The sequence below is a fragment of the Adiantum capillus-veneris genome, chromosome 5, assembly GCF_014529385.1.
Source record: "Adiantum capillus-veneris isolate H3 chromosome 5, ASM1452938v2, whole genome shotgun sequence".
Taxonomy (NCBI): domain Eukaryota; kingdom Viridiplantae; phylum Streptophyta; class Polypodiopsida; order Polypodiales; family Pteridaceae; genus Adiantum; species Adiantum capillus-veneris.
The window spans coordinates 77,405,628-77,424,103 of record NC_140935.1 but is presented as its reverse complement, the minus strand read 5'-3'; the positions used below and the strand labels follow the sequence as shown (position 1 = coordinate 77,424,103).

The following is an 18,476-nucleotide window of genomic DNA, read 5'->3' as shown; positions in this document are numbered from 1 at the left end:
GAGGACCTAGTAGATACTCCTCAGATTGTGAAACTTTACGCACTTTACATCTTGGCTTGTTTTATCCCAAGGGGGGATCATTGCCGCCAAACTTACATGCTTTTTCGAACTCAGATTGGGCTCGTTGTTTTGACACGCGAGTGTCCAGAAGTGGTTTTTGTTTCATGCTTGGCAGTTCATGTATATCATGGTTGAGCAAGAAGCAGCCTACTGTGGCCACTTCGAGTTGTGAGGCTGAGTACAGGGCAGTCTTCACAGCTACAATTGAGTGTGTCTGGCTCAAATGCCTTATGGCTGATTTGGGTGTTGGACAAGACACTGCCAACACTATCTACACTGACAATCAGAGCGCATTGGCAGTTGCGAGGAGTTGAGTCTTCTAATCCGAGATACAAGACTTCAATAAATCTAAAACCACTACTGAGATTGCCCGTCAGTCTGCAAGTGGAACGATGGCGAGAACTGCAACCGCGTGCCCATGTTCTCCCAAATTGCCTTTCAAAACAAACTCATAAATCTGGGGTTTTTGTCGAAGACAATCGTCTCAGACGTGCCATGTAATCGGAAAATCATCGTGATCATTCTGTGTTCTCGGGAGATCAAAAATGAAATCCAGTTCAATAGTTTCCCAAGGGCGGGTGGGTATGGGTAAAGGCTGTAACAATTCCTATGCCTTATGCCTGTCAAACTTGACCTTCTGGCATACTGCGCACAAACTCTTCCACATCCTTTTTGAGTCTCGGCCAAAAGACGTATCTCTCTACCCCTTCATGGTGGTAGCAATGCCGCGGTGACCCGTAAAAAGTGGACAGTGGCATTCAGTCATAACCTTTTTCCGCAACGGCTGTGTAACGCACAACATAGGCTTTCTCATCAAGTAGCCTTCCCGAAGGGAGTATCCAGCTACTATCTCCCCATCCCGTATCCGTGTGAAAATATCTGCAAAATCTGTATCTGTGGCATACTGATCGACCATATCCTCGAAGCTCCTATGATGTATCGCAGAAATAGCCAGAACCAACGGCTTCCGAGACAAAGCATCTGCCACCACATTCTTCTGTCCCTGCACATGGACAATCTGGAAGTGAAATTGTGACAAGATGTTTGCCCACCGCATCTGCTTTTCCAAAAGCTGCTTCTGTGGCAAGAAGTAGCGCAAACTCTGATGGTCTGTAAAGACAGTAAAATACGCTCCGAGTAGGTAATGCCGCCACTGAGTAAGAGCATGGATAACCACCAAAAGCTCTTGCTCATAAATCTGTGCTGTCATCTCCGGCCTAGAGAACAATCGGCTCTCGTAAGCAATGACATGGCCTTCTTGTATCAAGACCGCACCCAGACTACGACCATAAGCATCACAAAATACTTCAAATGACTTCTGCAAGTCCGGCAAAGTCAAATCTGGTCCCGTAGTCAATTTCTCTTTCAATGTATGAAAGGCAATCACCTCTGTGGATCCCCACGAGAAAGGGACTTCTTTCTGTATCAAGATATGCAAGGGGAAGCAACTTCTGCAAACTTTCGAATGAACCGTCTGTAGTACGAACGCAGTCCCAAGAAGCTTTCAACTTCATGGACATTCTTCAAATCGGGCCCATCACGGATAGTGTCTATCTTGGCCGGACCCATTTGTACTCCTGTTGAGACAAAGCATCACAAAAAAAAAAAGTATCTCTAAAGCATATGATCTCTGTGGTCTGCTTCATTCTTGGAGAAAACAATGATATCATCAAAGAAAGTGCCAACAAATAGCCTGTACTCTTGAAAAATCCTGTCCATCATCCGGTTAAATGTCGCAGGAGCATTGGTTAAGCCAAAAGGCATCACCAAAAACTCAAATAACCCAAAAGTCGTCCGAAAGACTATCTTGTACACGTCTCCCGATGCGATTCGAATCTGATGATATCCACTCTTCAAGTCAATCCTGCTAAAGCACGAGGATCCCTGTAAACCGTCGAGTATATCATCGATCCTAGGAATCGGAAATCTGTTCTTGATGGTGATTTCGTTGAGAGCGCTATAATCGATACACATTCTCCAAGATCCGTCTTTCTTCAAATCCAACAACAGTGGAGAGTAATACGGTGAAGTACTATGCTAGACAAGACCCCTTTTCCAAGAGGTCTTTCACTGGGTTCATAATCTTTTCATTCTGTACTCGGCTCACACGGTAAGGTGGCCGGTTCGGTGGCGTGCTTCCAAGTATCAGATCAATGGTTTGATCTTCAGGCCCTCTGAAAAGCAATAGGTATCAGTGTGGAGAAAAATATTGGCGTTCTTTCTATCAGGTCAAAAGATATTCAACCTTTATCCATCGTTCAGTTCTCTCCCAAAAGAATGAGTAAGAAACTAAAGTTCATCAAGTACAAACAAAGTCGTTTTCTCGGCCCGGTAGTCAACCACGGCGTAGTTCTTGTGGTACCAAGGGATCCTAAATAGAACGTCACTCGCGTGCCCTGAACACCCTGTCATTGCAAACGAAGTTTGCCAATGCTCGATGTAATGGCAACATCCCATCCGCCAGTCGAACTACCTCTGCCTGTGGCGTCAGTCTGTCAGGCGCAATTTCCAAATCGAGCCGCCAATTTCAAGTGAAAAGAAGTTGGCCTTGGCTCCTTCAAAAGAGCTTCCTGATCCTTCACTTTGCCCCAAAAGCGGCAAAGTTTGTACTTTCATTCATTAGATTCGGTGCAGGTCCCACGCCATGTGGTACCAGTTCTGCTTTTCTATTTGCCTTTTCTGCCACGTTCCTCGGCTGCTCTCGAACTCTCAGGCCTGTCGTCGTCTTTATCATTCTGTTCTTTCTGTGCCCTTTTAGGACACTTCACGGAGATATGTCCATGTTCCCCGCATCCAAAGCACTTCCCCTCTCTGATGACGCGAGCTCTCTCCTCAGGAGTAAACTTGGGTCGTGCATCCTTTTTCTCTGGGTTGCTCTTTTTCTTTCTACTTTCATTCCGAGAAGTCCGTTCGGCTTGTTGTGTCATGGCCTCATCTGTGGGGTAGGTCAGACTGCCAGAGTGAATGGCAAAGCCCCGCTTCGCATGACTCATCAACTCCTGAATAGAAGCTGACTTCTGTTCCAAGCAGTAATCTCGGATCTCTGTAGGTAGACCCAAGGTAAACCGCTCAATCTGTTCTCTGAACGAGATCTTCTTGAATGAAGAGGCGGGTAGAAAAGAGCTCCAGAATCTTTCACAGTAAGCATTGATTGTATCTTTCTTGGTCAGCCGAAGATGGTTCCAAGCAGCTCGTATATCTCGTTCATATTCTTGTGTCAACCAAGAAGAAATAAAAAGCTTCTTAAATTTCAGTCATTTAATTGGCGCAGTCTTGTTTAAAAGAAGCGTGGACCACCAAGTACGAGCATTCCCCTTAGTAAGAGGTAGCTCTCCGAATCTTGGAGTGCTCTGAATAGCGTCCTCCCGCGAAAGCAATGTCAAACTATTGTATAAAAGACAAAGCCTTCGAAGTATCTGAGTATCCTGAAAAAGTATCAAACTTGATCGAGTGGCCACCTTCCTTAAACTCTCGGACTTTCTTGCTTTTATTTTCGAGAAAGTCATACTGGTTAGCTTTGTAAAAATTCTTCTTGTTCGCATAAAAGTTTCCGTCATCGGAATCTGAACTGTCTGTAGACGAGTCCTCAATAGAACTGTCAGTCTCTGGGCGAGATGTAGCCTTCTTTGCCTCTTTCTTGCCCTTTCCGAAGCTTTGTTTCTTGCTTCGCTTTTTACCTTTTCTGTCTTCTTCGCTCGAATCTGAAGAGCTAGAAGAACTGTCAGAAGAAGAAGAAGAAGAAGAACTGGGTACTCCTTCAAATCAAACACGCTTCTTCTGTTTCTTTGCCTTGTCGAATGTCGACTGACGACCCAAATGTCCCGGGAAGTCAGTGCTTTTCTTCTGCTTTTTGCCATGCTTTTTGGCTTTCTTTTGCGCGTCAAAAAGCTGAGCAATCCGTGCATCAACCACCTCTTCTAATTCCTTCTCTATATATTTCTTGTGAGCAGAAGGTTTCTTGAGAGTGGGTGTAGTGGTTTTCTGCCACTGCTCATGCACTTCCTGAAAAGAAGTCTCGCTCATATATTTTGTCAACTTCGTATCCTTCGCAAAACTGAGCATCATCTTTGTTGCATCGCCGATCAATTGACGACGCTTCATCTCTCTTGGCTCTGCCTGAGTAGGCCGAGACGGGCTATACTCTTTGCCGGAATCTTCGTTGTGATCCCTACCCGCATCTCAAGATGCAGAGGGAGTCGACCGATCCTTCCGTGAAGCCATAGGTGCCGTCGAAAAAAAAAAATGGGGATCGGATTTCCCGTAGAAGAGAAATCGGCCATGCTCTGATACCACTGTAACAGACTTGGACACTCCAAGTCAAAAATCAATCGCGACAGCACCAAATAACCACTTCAAACAATTCACAGATCACAATAGATTTGCATTGGCCCGGCGGAGTTCTGTGCCTAGAGATATTGGCCCCAAAAGACTGGCGCCCCTTTCGGTATTTCTTTTTATATTAATCAGTTCAAAGTACAAGAGAGTGACTCGGGGTTCACTTTCAGACTCTGCGTCCAGATGCTCTGAGAAGTGAGGCCCTCACCACTAATTTAAAGGTTACAAGGGATGTCCAAAAGCTTCAAATCAAAAGCAATTGCTCTGTCTCTCTCACAGAGAGTCAAAACTTGAAAGCAAAAGCATTCTCTCTCTCTTTCTCATTGCGTAGAGAAAAAAGTAAAATTTGCGTCGCTCATCATTATAAAATTTAATTTTAAAAAAATTAAATTTTAAAAAAAAAAGCCTACGTGATTTCCGAAAATTAGGGTTTCTGGCAGAAATTAGGGTTTGCAAGAATTTTAGGGTTTCTGTTGTCCATAGCCACGTCATCACTTTGTGACACTTCGCTTTCAACGGTTACACCCATGCATACATGAAGTAGTCATCAATGAAAGTCACGAAGTACAAGTAATTTCCCAAGGACTCAGTTTGCATAGACCCACAAACATCACTATGCACAAGTTGCAATCTGCATGTAGCACGAACTTACGCATCCTTTGGAAACTTAGCACGCTACATTTTACCCAAAATATAGCCTTCACAAACATGTTTGACAAGTACTTCAAGAGGCGACAATGACGCAACCATATCAGATTTTTGCAAACGCAACAAACTGGCAAAATTCAAATGTCCAGAACGTGCATGTCACAGATTTGTATCTGAAACAGCCCTTGAATCTACAACTGCATTTGCAAAATTTTGTCCACACTTGTCATGCAAAGTGAGATTATACAGCCCACGACACAAAAGGCCAGATGCAACAATTTCATCACCAAAACTGAGATCATGAACTGTACATCTGTCATCCACAGATTTGACTGCAAGTCCAAGTCTAGCAAGTGCAGATACAGACAAAAGATTCTTCTTGATCCCAGGTACATAAAGTGCATCAACAAGTGTGAGAGAACTGCCATTTGCAGCAGTAAGCACAATCTTTCCAACTCCTTGAATAGGATAAGAGGCATTGTTGGCACAAGTCACCGTATTCCCATGAGGGACAGACTCAAGAGAGATGAACAAATCACAATGTGAGGTAATGTGCTTTGTAGCACCACTGTCGAAATACCACATGTTAATCTGCAGCAACTGACAGGCATGCATCATGGACAGCAGGATTGTAAGTGCACTCTGCACTAAAAGCCCATTCTGCATCAACATCAACATCACATTCTCCTTTCACATAAGACTCAACAATCATACAATGGTTGCATTTGCAGTGGAACCAGCATTTGCAGTGAAACCACCCTCTTTCTTCTTAGCCTCTTTGGCCTTCAACTTAGGACACTGCTTGATCAAGTGATCATTAGCTTTACGATAATGACAACGCATCTTCTTTTTTCCCTTATCACCAGAATTTCCAGACGAATTGTTGCCAACAGAAGCATTAAGAACAGGTGATTTTCCACTCGCAGAAGAACCATAAGAAGTGGCTGCATTGCCGTTACTACCCTTTCTCTGAGCAGTAATAAAAGCCTATTCAACTGCATGTTGTCTAGTCCTGTTCTTTCTGGAAAGTGACTCTTGCAACAGCAATGCACAATGCATCAAACTTGACAACTTCAGGATTTCCTTGGGTCATGAGTCTCCAAGTACTAGCAAAAGTCTGGTAAGAATCTACAATGCCCTTGTTGGTTACCGGCAAACAAGAACCTTTGTTGTCCCAACTCGAATAGTGTGAAGCAAACTGCAAACCAGATGGATGCTCGTAGAGCGGATGACTCGATATGCAAACTCCAATGTCCTCACGAAGGTTACCGGCCGGCCTATGTTGCCCCTACACGGAAAGATTGGCGAGAGCAATGCCGAATGGAAGGTGAAGATGGATGTGTCCTTTGAAATGCTCACGAACCATGGCAAGTCCTTAGTATCATGTCTCATGAAACTGCTAAGTAACTCCTCAAAGATAGAGGCTCGTCTTGGGGCTTCGACTACATTGTCATATGATGGAAGCTCTAGATGAAGCCTTGTCTCTGCAATAGTGCAATAGATATGGATGCGAATGTAGGCTCACAATGCCTGTGAACTCTTGCGGTGGTTACCTCGGATTGGAACCTTTTGGTTCCGGATTGATGGTTACCGATTGCTAAGAAGATACAAATGGTGTAAACCCGATGTGTTGCCAAAGATGTGTACAATTCAATGACAATGCAATGTCTCTTCTGGAATGATGGAATTCTCTATGCAGATGGGAGAGATGGGTGTGCAAACAATGCCAATACTCCAAAGCTATTAGGTTGATCTGGATCGCGCCTTCCTTTGTCGTCATAGGCCGCTAACAAATCTTGGTACTCGCAAATTCATGTTTCCAATGCATGTCTTCAATGATGCGATCGGTCATGTCGAAGAAGTTACGACTACAAATATCCATGCTAGGATTTCTTTATGTTGAGGTGGTCGTAGGCGCACCACAACTGTAACCCCGGTATACAATGTAACTCCTACGCACAATGGCAGGTCCGACAGTTCTCTGAATGAGAGAAGCGTCCTTATGCGAAACGCTACAACACACACTCGAACACTAGAGTGAGAAAAAAAAAATCAAAGATTAACAGATTAGTGACAAAATCACAAACATCCGATACCAATGTCAGGTGCAACGGAAATGAATATGGTGAAGATCTATGTTTTTCACTTCTATAAATCCTGTTCTTTCTTTCCTTGCGTTAGTGATTCCTTTTAGCTTGGCTTTATAATAGAGTTGTATCCTACTTGATCACAATGCATCCATGCACTCAAATTAGACGTGAAAATGCCTGTTATGGAACAGACCCCTAGGTCAAGGCGAAGGAGAGGTAATTAAAGCAATACTAAATATTTAATAGTAGTTAACAGAAAAATTGTACAAACTGGAAGATTGCATCCGTCTGTCGAGTTTTATCCTACTTCATCAGAATTCATCCATGCACTCAAAATAGACATGAAGATGCCTGTTATGGAATGGATCCCTAGGTCAAGGCGAAGGAGAGGTAATTAAAGCAATAGTAAATATTAAATACTATTTATCAAAAAATTGTACAAACTGGAAAATTGTATCCACTTGTTTGCACTCGTGAGCGACACTCTGAGAGCCATTGCGACTTGCAACCACCCCTGCTGAAATCTCACCTCAACCCTAACAACACACTTTCAAGAAAACTAGACCTCTTTATATGAAGTTTGAACCTCACTTTGAGAACTAGACTTTTGATGTTGATGCCTCCCGCAAACAGCACACACTAATGTAGGTGGTCAGACCCTGAACGTTTTTACATTGAAATAAATAGACGTATTGTGAGGGGGAGTGAATTTTAATGTATAATAGCAAAAACCAAGCCACATAAACATGATGTAAACCATGATGAAACACTCTACCTTGCCAGCTCAAAATCCAAGCGCTTTATCCTTTCCATGAATCTTTCAACAAGTTTCGTCATAGCTACTTCCTTTGCCATGTTCCATGTTCTCGTTTGCCCAGTTGAGGGGCTAGCAGCAACACATTAAAAATGTTCTCTTTCAGAGTTGATGGGGAAAAAAGTGAATGGATATTCTTTAAAGTAGGAACCTTACATAATTTTAATGTCTCTGATCTTTTGAGCAGATTCATTTTCTCTCTCTGTACCTGCCATCAGCCTGCAAGCCTCTCCTAAGGCCGACTTAGCAATGTTATAAACTCCACATTCAAGATTAAAAGGCTGCTTTCCATGCATGAGCAGACTAGGGAGTGGAGAGAGAATTTGCTGCATCAATTGAGTCGTCAATCTAAGCCTGCTCTCTGCTCTGAATATGCCTACGTTTGAGACCTCTCCTCCATCCTAAGCAAAAAATCAGAAGCACAACCTCTATAAGCTAGAATTATTTACGGAGGAAGACAAACACATCAGAGATTATATTCTCATAAATTAAGCACCTTATCTAAAAGCCTGTTTGTAGCAGTAGTCCACATCAGCTCAGCCTTGCTGTTTTACATCAAAACATGTCAAATCATTATTTATAAATCAATCTGCCTCAATAACTTCCACCGAAAAACAGCTTCAGCACAGTGATTTCTGACCTAAGGGAGGGAAGCTGGCCTCTAGGCTGTGCTGTTAGAATATGCCAGGGTATGAGACATGGCACTGGCTTCTTCCGTTTTTTTGGCTGCATTGTCCGTGGAGCCCGAGCATTGGCTTTTAAAGCCTGTTGAGGAATCTGTTCTGATAAAGTCTGCCCAGATGTCGCAACTTCTCCATCTATCGTAGTTGAATACTCCTTGCTGACAGTGTGAATCACGCCGTAATGTGCTGGTGGAGGGTGTCGATCCTCATTTGCCTGCCTCAAATTTCTACCGGTGGCTACAGGATCAGGATATCCAGATGGCTGTGATGATTTTAATGTCTCATTATCGTTCAGGATTTGTGTAGACCCAGCTGATCCTTGTGATCCTATGGTGATTGAACTTGAATGTGTATGGCTTGAAATAGTGTTAGATGGAACCTTGCCTGGTGCATGAGCATAAAACACAGCATTGCCTGGCTGTTGCCTGCTCACATTTCCAGAGGAGACAGGCAGCTGGTGCACTTGTCCCGATTCTGATAAAACTGAGCCTCTCTTTGTCATTCCTGATCCATCAGCCGCTGGATAAAGAAATCCCCCATTAACCATGTATCCAGCACTTGCCTTGTAGTTTACCAGCTGTGAAGCTCTCTCCTTCATTTCACTGGTTAGAAGAGCTGTTTCACAATTCTCCAAAGCTGTTTCACCCTCTGAGGGTGTATTTGCACCCCTTACAAATTCTCTTTGGATGTGTAAAGGATGGCTGTGAAAGGGAGGAGGGAGATAAAACTTTTCCAAAGTTGGCCAGCTGGATTCTCTCAGCTGAGCACCAGTCTCTGATGGACCCGCTTTAGAATGGTCAAACGGTTTAATCTCTGTTTGAACTGCAGGCCGCAAGTGACTTGGGTAGGCACTAGTAGACATGAAGTATAAAGTTCGTTGTTGCTCAGCTTCAGAATAGAGGTTTGAAGTGAGATATTCATCTTTGTCTACTATAGATGAGTAATTGTGACCAGGAGTGCTGTAATCAAAGTGTTCAGTGTGTATATCCCCATAGCTTACATTTGACGCATTTAGAGTTCCTGGACCCTCACCAATGTTGGAAGGCTTAAACATGGCACATTGGGATTCCTCAGGCAGTTCCTGTATTGCAGCACCGGATGACACCTGAATTCCAGAAAACGCACTCTTTGGAGCTAATGCTAGCATAGGTCTTTGCTGAAAAGTGGAAGTTTTAAAGGGTGAGTGTGCTCCAGGAGGGCTAACTACTTGAGCTCTACCTCCTAACTGTCTCATGAGAAGATCGGTCGAAAATTGGTCATGAGCTCCACTCTCACCGATAATAGTTCTATTGGAAGAAAGTTCTTCCTTGTAGCCATCATGAAATCCTCCTGGAACAAAAGCGTTTCTTTCATGTTCCTGCATCTGTTGAGCACCAGGAAGAAAGCTGACCGCATGAATGGAATCACTTTGAGGAAGCCCTGACCCAATTTCAGAAGAGTACACAAAGGAGGTAGATCTGGTATGGTTTCTGTAGAAACTGTGTCCTGCTATCAAGTTTGCTGAAGTCTCAGCCTGTGTAATATCTTTTGTCCCCAAATGAGAGGGCGTGCCGGATTTCTGAAGCATCCTAGAAGCTATTTCAGAAGATCGACCTTGCTGCTCTATTCCACTTTCGAAACCGCAACCTTGAGAGAAAGCCTGCGATTGGCGACCCTTGATAGAAGAATGAAGTGCACTACCCTGTACATCAGAAGAATTTCGACTGCTGCTAGGTGTACCATCTACCCCTGAAAGCTCCGCCACATTAATAGACGATGATGCTCCTGTCTGAGGGGAGACTTGACAAGACTTCAGATGGTAAGCACCAACTTCCGAATACTCCCTCATCTTTTTTGCCTGAGGACCCTGTACACGACAAAGGAGCAAAATCACCAAACCTTGTCAACTACACTACCTTCTAGCAAAATGGAATATGAAAATTGTTTGACCCTCTATATAAAATCATTTACCTCAAGCTCAACATCCTTCTCACAACAAGCAGTTTCTTTGTCTGCAGCATTACCATTCTGGACTTCCTCCTCTTCCCTAGACTTCTTGACAATATTGGCAGATTGACTAGGATCCTCACAAGTGCTCTGAAGTTGTCGAATCTGCCCACCTGTATTTTCATGCCTTTCATGAAAAGATCTAAATCTGGTTGGAAACTGATTGGCTGCTGGGAGAAAGACCCCAGGTTCCTGATAATGATTATTGTAATTCACAAATGCAGGGGGAGCTGCATTGTTCTCTCCAACACCATTAATGTTATTACTGCATGAGTAATAGCCCTCAGGATAATAATGAGAATATGGAGCTGTCATTGTTCTAGCGGATTGAGTTTGCCAGTTGCATGATGCAGGATTGGCTCCAATCTGCATATGACCTGAACCATAAGGTAAATAGGGTGTATGCTGCACCGAAGGATGACCCTCCAGCCAGGCACTTGTATCCCACCTGTTATAGCCAGTATCAGATGGATGTTGCATATGACTTCCACTAGTTCCACCCATGCTTCGGGTGTCCATAACATTCCAAGCACTGTACTGTTGTGGATCAAAACCATTTGGCACCTGCCCTGGTGGCATTGCTCTTGATGGCAAGACCGTGCCTTCTTGGTGTCTAAAAAAACTTCGATCTGCTATATCTTGTTGAGGTTGAGCATGGGCGTAGATCACATCATTACACTCCAAATTAAAGTTCATCGCACACTGCTGTGGCTGCATAAAACTTGGCCCGTTGTTTGGTAAAGAGGCATCCTCTCTCTCACAAGGACGAAAAGATTTTCGATTCTCTCCAAACCACTTCTGATTAGCAAGCTGTTGTTGGCTGAAACTTGGACCATGAAAGCCCTGTTGAGGGTTCAATTGATGAGGACTGCCCTCCCTTTTTCCTGAATGACGAACAAGGTGTTGTATCTGGCGTACCACGTTCGGGTGGAAGGGTACTTGTTCTTTAGCATCTGCACCTCCAAAATTAGAAGTGTCCTTTGTCAGAAGTTTTTGCTCAGTTCTCCACCGCTGAGGCCAGAAGTTCTGGGTAACAAAAGTTGCAGAAGGCCCTTCACATTCATTTGAAGAGGCTCGATCCTTTACAGTCGCACCCTGTGAAGACCAATTAAAATACTCTGCTGCCCTGTGGTGCTCTCCTACTACTGCGGTACCCCAAGCTGGCTCAGAGTTGAAAGGGGGTGTATCTGGTCCATGTAAGAGAGCAGAATAAGAAGTCTCAGCATGTGCCAATTGTTGCATATTACGCTGTCTGGGACAGTCTAAATTCTGACTGACATGCTGCTGATGTTCACTAACTCGGAATGTGACCCACGAGATACTTGCTGGAAAGTCTGTTGCTGATGTGCAATCTTCAAATCAAAAAATCCTATTCCTTCCTTGTTACCTACCAGTTGCTGAGCAGCAGGCTCTTACTGCCAAGTAGCTGGCCTTCGGGGAGGCCACGACTCAAAAGCTCCTGTCTTGGTCCTTGAAAAAAACCATCGTCATTGCCACCACATAATCATACATCTAAACCAACAACAATAGAATTTTTTGGTTGCTGAGAAAGCATAGTATCACTGCTTGACACACAATTATTTGATGGATAGATTGTTGACCTGTTTGATATGCAGGCTGTTGTACCTAGAATCCTTGCTAATTCAATTCTGAAGACAAAATGAGTAACGACTTCTTTTAATTCCAAGAGAAGTGTTTATACAGGTCCTGGTCCACGACTATGAGAGCACGATAGCTCACATTCAGGTTAGGTCTCTGAAACTGATACTCAAAACAGTGGATTGTGCCACCCAAATACACATCTTTGGCCACAGCATTTACGTTCTACAACTCAAACTCTATGGAGAGAATGAAATTTCATCACAGCTCCTGCAATGGTAGAAGTTGAAAGTTCCCATATAACCTACAATGAAAAAAGGGTTATTGAAGAATGAGTTTAATCATTCGAATATAGAAACCTGCAGTAAAGCAATGCTTTTTGAGTGAATAAATGGCCACATTGTATTCATAGAAATACAGAAGGGTCTCATGTTGGCATTAAATAAGACAAGGTGTTAGAAACAATTTTGTAGTCCGCGTCCCGCAAATCAGAGATGCACAAGAAGGGATCAAACATATGCTCCCTTTAACTTAAACCATACTCGGTTCCACTGAGACATTCATTAATTTCCACCTAAACAAGGCTTCCAAACTATGACACATGAGAAGGCACAACAGGACTAGAGTGCGGCTGTTTGCAGCACAAAACATCAAAGAATGAAAAGTTCAAACCACAGGTGTTGTGAGTTTCAAACATGTCTGTGAATGTAACATTGCAGAAAGCGCTGCCCTGAAATTTCTGTGGGAAAAATAGAAATTGGAAGCTACTTTCAGTGGCACTAAACATCCTTGCCAGAGCTCTCAAAATGTGCAACTGGTGTACTTGTGTTGCACATCTTCAGAGCCCTATCATGTGGATCCACAAGGCAGTGTCTCTGCTTCGAGTGCCTCTGCTTCTAGGTTCTATAACATTGCAGAAAACTTCAACAAAGGTTAGCATTTACATACTGCAAGAATAGCTTGAGTCCGCCATATACGTGACAAGTCTAGGGTCCATTCCAATGTTTGAACGCGAGAGAGTCTATTTCGCAAAGCCGTAGTGGAGTTTGAGTGAATTCTGTGCGCATTGTACACGAAGGGCGTTGATCGGCAGAAGGAAGGAATCACTGAAGGTCCCCGGCCCAAAGGAGGAGACTAGGGTTACCTGCAGAAAGTAAAAGATGCGGATCGACCATAGCCGAAGCTCCTGCAGCTGCAAATCACGAGAGGAGCACACATTTGTAACATTTGGTATTTGTTCTCTCTCTTTCTCTCTCCCCCCGAACTTCCGACTTTCCGACAAACTAAACAGGTCCCCATATGGTCCACAGAGCTGGCCAGTCCCATTGACACATTTTGGTTGTAACTTGTAATACTTAAATGACTGCTGGGAAAACCCGCAAAGAAGAAGGTACATAGGGTAAAGGGGAAAATAAGAAGCGGGGTCCCACTAGAGGGACACTGCCACCCCCCCAATTAATATGAAAAAGCTTCTTCGATCGAAGGACACAATATGACGGGTGCGTCTGAGCATGAATCCTAGTTGTTTGATCATCGGTTTGAGCCTCGTTGGTCGTATGGCTCTAAATGCCCCCTACCTCGCATTGCTTCTCACTCGCATTTTTGTTACACGTGAAAAGACTATTGTTGTCATACGCCATCTATGTATCGTCGATAGCACTGCCCTTTTTCCTACTCGTACGGTGGAGCCTCAGCTTTTGTTTGCGCCTCTGTACGCTTGATTCTATGCACCATGGCTCCAAAAATCTGTTGTGTAGCTTAGATGGCTTTATGTGGCCCCTTTACCCTAGTAAAGTCCTGCATTCATACCATGAAGAAAAGAATAGAGGTTGTGAAGAGCCAAAAACACTCAAAAAACAACTCTAAGTTATGTTGAGAGATGCCAAATGGTGAACCAAAAATGTAACAACTTATCTAAAGGACATCTGAAAGAACTCTCTTGAAGTTTAAAGGAACAAAAGTTTACTCCTAAATCTCAAAAGAGACCACAAAGCCCAATAATGGGTCCAAGTGAAGAAGATTGCAGCATCCATGAAAGGGTAGGACTACACACCAAACAGCGAGAACACTTCCTAAAGTGAAGAGAAGGGAATATGACACGAAGGCATATGGACATGTGTAAAAGCAACACCCGATAGGAAGGACAAAACCAAAGCACATGTACATTGTCAGGCCCAAGAGAAGAATGGCCACCAGGCCAAGGACGTGCAGTAAAGGGGCTCCTATAAATAGCGTGGCCAAGGGCATGGTTGGGTGGCGATTCACATGGGCTAGTCCCCTCTGTCTTAGATTGGTATCAGAGCTCATAGCTCTCTCGAACTCTCTCCTTGAAGAAGGAGGAAGGGTTCCGTAGGAGTTCATGAGGTTGTGGAAGACCATGAGGAGGAGTCCATGGAGGGCTTAGTCACCTTGCATGGTTGCAAGGAACAAACTTAGGCCCGATGAAGAGCAAGACCATGGGATCGATAACTTGCGAGGCATGGAGGCAATAGCGGGTAGCGTGGAAAGCTTGGTTGATTGGCGTTGTTGAGTAATCCTAAGTGGAATATGGACAACCATATATGGAGCCAAAAATATAGACCAAAAATCATAACCTCGAAGGAGGACTGCCAACTGCCAAATGCAAACAAACGTAATCCATCACACATAAATGCCAACAGCTTAGTCGAAGGTTGCTTTTGAGTAACAAATTCGACTAGTAACATGGCCTTGCAAGCTAACACATGAATATGTATATTCAAGAAGCTCAATCATCCAAAATGCTTAGGAGAGCACGGTCTATGAGACTGAGAGGACTGGAGCATCCCACTTTCCACCCAAACGTGTCCTATATAGGTCATGGTTTGCAAATAATAGGGACCCCTTGGACCGCATGTTTGTCCTGGCCCTTGGCCTACCCGGTCTTACCCTAGGCCTTACATTACTCCCCCCTTGAGCGTTTTCGTCCTTGAAAATAAAAGTGGTTGTATCCTCGTGTAATGGAAATGGCCTATGAACTTTGAGAGTAGCGGAAATTAGAGATAGCACTTTTGTGGAATTACTTTTGTGAGCATAGAGGGTGAACTTAATTGATGGTAGCAACATAAACATAGCATTAAGTTAACTTGGCATGAACAATACTTTTGCAAGAGAGAGAGTTTAGAGAACATGACAACAGTTGAGGACCAGATTTATGTGGAGCCGGTCCCCCCTCTAATAGGCATTTGTATTATAGTTTCTTCCATCAAGAGAGACTTGGTACAATACAGTCTTTGTGTTCCTTGTGACTAGCTGATGCTATGAAGATGGAAAGCTCATGCATCACGAGCATAACGTGAACTTTGTAAAAAGCTTTAACTATCCCAAGCCTCAATCCCAAGGCCTCAAACACCTTCGAAGGCGGAGAGAGCTAGCAAGGAACGAGGGTAGGGAAGAGGAAGAAGAAACATTTCATAGGAGAAAGAATCAATTCCTCACTTATCATTACTCTTCTTGCTAGCATACATAATAGCATAGTAATGAAGATGGAGAAGATGGCAAGCTTAAGCATTGAAGCATGGCTCTTGGTTGGATCTACATTCCATAGCCAAGAGTGTTGGTGTAGGCTCTCAACTTCTCTACTTGCTTGGAGAAGGAGATGGAGCTCTTGCACTTTGCACTACACACAATGAGGGTGTGTGTGAGTGTGTGTGAGATAGTATACCCCTCAAGCAACCCCTTAGTTTGCTTTGGTCGACCCCCCCTTGTAGCTCATGCTTGAATATCAATGGTCCTCTCCAGGCCTAGCCAATCACATGCAAGGGATATCAAGCAACAAGGGTAGCCTTGGGACAAGTGTCCCCCCTTTCCGCTTTGAGAGAGAGGACTTGATAAATGCTAAAACAATTAATTAAATCTACTTATCATTGGACCCTTGAGAGGCCAACCAATAGGCTTTGGACACTCCTTGAGGGTAACCTAACTAGAGGCTTGACAGGTGTCCCACTTGCCTCTTGACCAAGGGGTGCCCTTTGAGAGCGAGAGTGGTCAAGCAACCACCCCCCCTATATGATTTGACTTTTGTGACACCTCAAGCCCCTCAACCTTGGGCCCAGTTCTCACCACAAGCTCGGCCCTTAAGCCCCTCAAGCTTGGGTTGGGTTCCCACCTCAAGTACAACCCTAGCATCTCAAGCATGACAAGCATCTCAATCATCAAGCACTTCAAGCATCTCACTCATCAGGCACGACAAGCACCTCAAGCTTGGACCGGGTTCCCACCTCGAGCACAACCCTAGCTTACCTAAAGTCAAAGGACTTTTAACACTAACTATTGTAGGTCTTCAATGAAGCTAACCCTAAGGTCTTTAAGCTCCATCGGTTAGCCTTGCTCTTTGACAGACCATCTCTCATTTGGACCCCTTTACCAATGGCCCCGTGTTGAGATAGATCTGTAAGCACATGTCTATATCCTAACCCTTGTTCCCGTTTATTCTCCCACATTAAATGATCAGTTTAATATGAGAAAATCATTTGGGTTGATTAGATATTAGATTTTATGACATTACCTCTCTCTTGAAATCATAGTCGTCCTTGACTATGAGGTAGAAGAGATAAAGCCTTAGTCATTAGTCAATTTTGCTTAGCAGGTAGAGCATCCCTTTTTACCCTACGACATCTTTCCAAGATGGATGACTAATTCATTTGGTGTTTCGGAGACATAACTGCCGCAAGAATGTCTGCTCGTTAGTCCATTTCATTCTCCCAAGTAGAGTGACAAATTCTACTTGGTGTTTGAGAGACGCCGTCATCACAAACATGATTCTAAGCATGCATACCATTTAAATTTGTGCACAATAAAAAGAGAACTAGTCTTATAAGACAAAAACATTGGTCATTTAAAAGAAATTTGTACATTTGGTAACTCTAATGTGGCATTGTAAGCATTGACAAGGTTTGTACTATCCTTAAGTTGTATTCCTTGCATCCATCTAGCATCTTGAAAAAAATAATTTTTAAACTTAATAAGATACCGTTGAATAATCTTACCACATCGTAGTACCTTGTCTTCATGCCGAAGGATAGCTTCAAGTTGTAGCACCTCTTCTTGGTCTTCAATTTTGGGAGGATCGTCAAAATTGATTCACTTGTTGGCTCTCCTTTGTAGGGCTTAAGTAGGCTCACATGAAAAGCATTTGTGTATGAGCCAATGGATTGGAAACTTGAGTTGATAAGCCATCTCATTGATGGGCTTCAAGATTTGAAAAGGACCATAGTATCTTTTTGCTAGCTTATCATAATACTTTTGATGGTCGTAAGATTTTTGCCCGTCGTTTGTCTCAATCGAGCCTTGGGAAACTTAAGTAAGGACCAATCATTTTCTTTAAACGTTAAGGCCCTTCTGTGCTTGTCAGCAACAGCTTTTTTCCTTTGTTGAGAGATGGATATAGCCTCCTTAATATTTTGAAAAGATTATTGTAGGTCACGGCTATACTCATCGGCATCGAAGATCTTCCCATGTACTTAAAGTAGTAAGGGACTTTTAGGCCTTCCCTCAATTATTTCAAAAGGTGCTTTTCTCATAGAAGTATGTACAATATTATTGTGGGCATACTCTACAAGAGGTAAGTACTTTTTCCATTGTGAGCGTTGATCTACTTCGGTAACATAAGTCTCTAGTAGATCGAGTATCGTAAGATTGGCTATCTCACTTTGGCCATCCGTTTGTGTGGATGATAGGCCGAAGAGAAATTCAATCTGGTACCAGAGAGACCTTTCCAGAAATTGATGGTCATTCTAGTATCTCTATCTGACACGATGGATGTTGGTAATCCATGGTGTTTGAAAATTTGTGATATGAAGAAAGTTGCCATTTGGTGTGCCTTAATAGTCTTTTTGATATGAATAAAGTGTGCTTGCTTATTAAACCTGTTAACTATTGTCCATTTTCCCGTATTTCCATGGATAGACTTGGCCAATCCAAAGATGAAATCCTTGCATATACTCTCCCATGGTGAATTTGGGATAGGCAATGGCTGGAGTAATCCAGGTTGATTCCCTCTATCAAACTTGGTCTTTTGGCATACTACACGTTTTGAAACATACTCTTGTATGTCCACTTTCATGGTAGGCCAATAGAAGTATGTTTCTACTCCTTAGAGAGTAGGTTGAATGACTATATGCCCCACATAGGGAGGAGCATGGGATTCATACATGACTTTCTCACAAAGGGAGTGGGTAACACATAGCCTATTGTGGTGGAGAAGATAACCATCCTGCAAGGTAAATGGTTCCTCTTTCTTCC

At 43.4% G+C, this 18,476-nt stretch overlaps 1 protein-coding gene across 2 annotated transcripts in view; it reads right to left on the bottom strand.

Annotated features, from left to right (window-relative positions):
• The window catches only part of LOC147457562 (uncharacterized), a 57,087-nt gene extending 43,560 nt beyond the window's left edge, over nucleotides 1–13,527 (bottom strand). The window contains exons 1-7 of one of the 2 annotated variants that reach the window (XM_086512425.1): nucleotides 13,164–13,527; nucleotides 12,218–12,519; nucleotides 10,581–12,128; nucleotides 8,588–10,476; nucleotides 8,444–8,492; nucleotides 8,104–8,348; nucleotides 7,909–8,019 (exon numbers count right to left, since the gene is read on the bottom strand). In XM_086512425.1, the coding sequence (XP_086368551.1) occupies nucleotides 7,909–8,019; nucleotides 8,104–8,348; nucleotides 8,444–8,492; nucleotides 8,588–10,476; nucleotides 10,581–11,858 (3,572 nt within the window). In that variant the 5' untranslated portion in view covers nucleotides 11,859–12,128; nucleotides 12,218–12,519; nucleotides 13,164–13,527. Of the gene's footprint in view, nucleotides 1–7,908; nucleotides 8,020–8,103; nucleotides 8,349–8,443; nucleotides 8,493–8,587; nucleotides 10,477–10,580; nucleotides 12,520–13,163 lie in introns of both variants that reach the window. The other variant, XM_086512424.1, reaches the window with a different exon arrangement.
• Between the last annotated feature and the right edge of the window lie 4,949 nt (nucleotides 13,528–18,476).